General features: G+C 34.4%; 1 protein-coding gene across 1 annotated transcript in view; it reads right to left on the bottom strand.

Annotated features, from left to right (window-relative positions):
• Positions 1–4,505, bottom strand: part of dym (dymeclin) — a gene marked incomplete in the record, with an annotated part of 65,935 nt that overhangs the window by 57,008 nt on the left and 4,422 nt on the right. Inside the window, 3 exon segments of the mRNA XM_014009326.1 lie at positions 481–617; positions 1,271–1,364; positions 1,483–1,535. Of these exon segments, the coding sequence (XP_013864780.1) occupies positions 481–617; positions 1,271–1,364; positions 1,483–1,535 (284 nt within the window).

The following is a 4,505-nucleotide window of genomic DNA, read 5'->3' as shown; positions in this document are numbered from 1 at the left end:
TATATATATATATGGCTGATCCCGCTTGATAATAGCTTTTCTTGCATCTTTTTATCTCCCAGTCCCTCTCTGCACTCAAGGAGGTTAGATAATAAAAACTTTATACTATTATAAACACAATATATGTAATATTTGATTCACAGTCATAAATGCAATAAACAAGAGAATAAAATGGTTTGGATTTTTTATGTTTTGTCAGTGTGTCAAAGCACATACAAGCTTTAATCATTAGTTTATTCAAACCAACATGTCCTGAGCCAAATAAGAAGCAGGAAATTGATGAATGGCTGTCTAGGCTGCATGTACACAATCCCAAACAATGTTATTTAAAAAAATGAAAAAAAAAATAAGGTTCACAAAGTCTTAGTAAGACACAGAATCTCAGCTGTTTGAATTGTTTGATATGAACTTTTTGCACGATCGCTTTTATTTACGACTGTATTTCAATCTGACGCACAATCCATTTCTGAATCGTCTCACCTGCGCAGTAGCCCGGTGCCCTCTCCTGGTAGGAGAACTGTTGGTGCAGCTCGTCTTCACTCATCTGTCTGATGAAGACCTTGAGCAGGCAGCGAATCATGAACAGAGCGTTGTGTGCCTGCCAGATGAACAACTGACTGTGGGAAAAGAAACAAAACAAACACACAAAAAATATCAACTAAAGTCAACAGATATTTCTGCAAAATTTTGTAGAATTTTTTTTATTTGTGTTTTGCTACAAACGAAAACAAAAAATTTAGTTTGAATCTATACAAGTTGAACTTTGAACTGGTTTTCTAGAGTGAATGTGCACAATACTAACACTGGGTGGCAGACTTGTACCACAGCAAGAGATTAATCTCAATCCACCCATCCTCTGGATGACTCTACAATAAAAGTATATCGTCCTTAAGCACTTCCCAGATATAATATTTTCCACATTAACAATATATATTTTTTAAACATGTCTCATCTTTTTAATTGAAAAACCTAACTTATAACTAACAACAACCCTTCTAATGTTGCAAGAAGGAAGTTGGTTCCAGTTAAGTTAATCTTTCTGATACATAAGTTATTTATGTTCATATGAAGGAGTTAAGCTTAACTATAAATTGGAACCATTGTTTCCAAAACCAGCTCAGATTTATTTAACTCAATCAATCAAATATATCACACTTGGAAAATGTTTGAAGAAAGCATTTCCATTAAGGAAAGTGCAAAAACAGGAATAACAGACGAGTGTTCATCATTAACTCATTCATCTGAGTTTAATGATGAGTTTTAGACTTACTCTTTGCATTCTGTAGAAATTTTCAGCTCTTTGGTTCTTCCCAGAAAAATTCTCACAAGAGCACCAAAGTTCCCCGTTCTGGGATTATTTTCAACTAGAGACAAAAAAAAATGTTATTAAACACACAAAATGTTCAACAACACATTAAATGATTACAGTATAGATTTTGCATGCACCAACTTAAATCAACTTATGGCAAAATCTGAACTCACTGAGGGATTTGGCCAGAGGAACAACAGCCTCTTCTAGTAACTTAGAGTCTCCACTGTGAAACAGAAAAACAACCAACCAGTGACAAAGGAAGAGCGACAGTAATACATGACTTCAAATATATTTAAAGAGCTGATTGCTTCTGTCTTTACTGTGCTGCCTTTACAAACTATAACAACCCCAACATCCAAATTAGATACAAACAAAATTAAAACAGCAGGAAATAAAAAGAGCATACATTTTTATTTAACTAGGATGTGTTTCTTTGGATGAACTACATACATATTTCTAATTCATTTACTATTTGGTTTGATCATTTCCAATGCCTTTGTGTTTTATTACGGACATCATGTGCTGTTTACATTTTGATTCAGGGTGAAATTTGTCCTGTCAAGAGTTACTTTGACAATTTTTTTCCATATGTTTTGTCCCTAAACCAATCTACAATGAAACAGTTTAATCAGATGCGGTTCTGACACTTTAGTTGAGTGTTGTATCTATGAGCTGGAAGTCAGTGTTATTGTAACTGATATTATTATTATAATATGCATAAATTTATGATATTATGATTTATGAACAAATGTAACATTTAATTCAACTGAGGCTAAACAGATGCATCTCATCCTATCTATGTCAACCCTCGTGAAACCAAAAAGAAAAAAAAACTAACAGTAGTGGACACTAAGCTAACAGTGATTGTCAAAAATACACAATCAAGTAGGCCTGTCACGATAACAAATTTTACTGGATGATAAATTGTCTCAGAAATTATTGCGATAAACAATAATATTGTTGGAGACCAGTTTAAACTAATTTAATGATATACCCCCCCTGTTTATGGAAGTCCCGAGGCACCACCAGCTGTATGAAGGTGTCAGAAAACTGAAGACGCTCCTCTGGCTAAATGTCTGTTTGAGGCCTGGCAAATACGACACCAGAGTTCACTCCTCTCTACGCTAAGAAGTAAAAAAGAGGGAGACACAAAGAAAACAAACAAGCCGGCAAATGAAAATTATTTTCATTTTAATTTATCTTCCTCATTTTAATTTATAACATGATTAATTGATGTATTGTTTATTGTGACAGGCCTAAACTCAAGCTGATGGAATTCCTTGTGATTGCAGCATTAGGAGAATCCAGATGTTGATGAAGACTGAGAAACAATTCTTGACAGGGACCAGTAACTTGCTGGTTTCATGCCCTCATGGCTGATTTGGGTATAACAATTAAAGAAACGTAAGAAAACTTACCGATGAGCCTATTTTGTTACTTTTGCGATGAGAAGGAAGCATTGTTTACTCCCCTCTTCAGTTGTTTCCATTTAACTAAGTTAAATTTTTACTGCAAACTTAAGTGTCATTGACCTTTGCTTCCATCTCTAGAAATGCAAGCCAGCACTGCAACTCTGTTAGAAAGCTAAATTATTCATTTAAGAGAGTCATCCTAGATTAGCATTTTATTTAAAGAATAAAAAAAGACTAAAATTGCTTCTATAAACACACTGACTTTTGTATATTTGTTTTTTATAATGAAGTCTTTCAGAATTGTTTTGCACATAAAAGTAACATAATTTTTATTAAACAACTGCTATAAATTTAAATGAAAAACTATGTTGCCTAAATAATGGTGACATGAAAGTAGTGTTACCTCTGATACAAACTTGAATTTCAGTTCTCACGTGTGTGCTTATATTTTGGAACTGGGTTATTGTGGTATCAAATTTCTGTCAGGAATTTGATCTGTTGTTTGTCTAGTCTTGTACCTTTCCTTTGAGTGACCTCAGACATGTTTGTGACCACGAGACTCACTAAAGCAGGCCTGAGTTTAAAACAAAACATAAACCGAGTCACACACCACCCGCACGTTAATTCTTAACTATCTTCACAAGAACAGGACCTTGTTGGATCATTGTACAGCTCTGCCCTGCAAACATACTTTTAATGGTGTTTTTTTATAGCAGAAGACTTAAAGGTCTTCCTCACTCATAAGATGTGCCACTCCTTTGCTACTGCAGTAGGTCCTGACCAGATATCTAAAAAAAACTGGTTAAGTTTTGATGAATCTATCAGGAGAGTGACTTAGAAGTTTTTATCTGAACTTTTAAACCTCAACAGATAATGCAATACCAAATGACAAATCATTTTTGGAGTTGCAGCTTATCCTGAGATATTATATCTATGACGAAATAATTTGCTCATGTCACTGTGACCTAAGCGTCTTTTATTTGTCTTAAAGGGGACATATCATGCAAAATACACTTTTCTAGCCCTTAAATACATTTTGTTGTACTTGGGAGTCTCTAGGCGTGCAGAAAAGCTGAGTTTTTCTCGGTGCTGCGTAGATAACTTATTAATCTGTTTGGGTCATATTTTTAAACTAATTCAGTTTTCTCTATTTTCTATGACGTTTTCTGAATTATTACATCACAGAATTTGCAACAGAACTTCTAAATAAAGTCTGGACTTACCAACTAAAATTTAATCGTCTTCATTCTCCTCTGGCTCTGGGGCAGACTCTGGCTCCAACACGTAAGGCTGGAAGAACAAGTCTTCCCTTGTTGACAACTTTTAATTAATTTGTAAATAAATATTTTCTACGCCACTATAGTCATAAGCCCCTCTATCACGATACAATGGCCGGTCTGGAAGATGGAGGGGGCGGGGTGTGAAGCGCAATTTTTGTATTTAAAGAGACAGCCTCAAAACAAGTTGCTCTTAGACCCACCTCAGAAAAGGGGCAGAAGAGGGGTTTGTGGAGTTACAATAAGGAGAAATTCATACCAAAGCACTGCAGTACCACTTTATATAGACCACCAACTAAATGATTTAAATAAGGAAAAGAAAGATTTAAAAGCATGATATGTCTCCTTTAAATAACATGCGAAATGTAATTGTAATTATTGCCTTTTTTCTAGGATTTTTTACTCAGTTTATTTTGGGACAATAAAGATTTTCCTGAATTAGCAACACAGTTTGAAAAATAAATAGCAGAATGAATTAAAAGGTCATGGTAATATATATATATA

This window comes from Austrofundulus limnaeus, unplaced genomic scaffold, assembly GCF_001266775.1.
Source record: "Austrofundulus limnaeus strain Quisiro unplaced genomic scaffold, Austrofundulus_limnaeus-1.0 Scaffold57, whole genome shotgun sequence".
NCBI classification, from domain to species: domain Eukaryota; kingdom Metazoa; phylum Chordata; class Actinopteri; order Cyprinodontiformes; family Rivulidae; genus Austrofundulus; species Austrofundulus limnaeus.
This window is presented reverse-complemented; position numbering and strand designations above follow the sequence as displayed.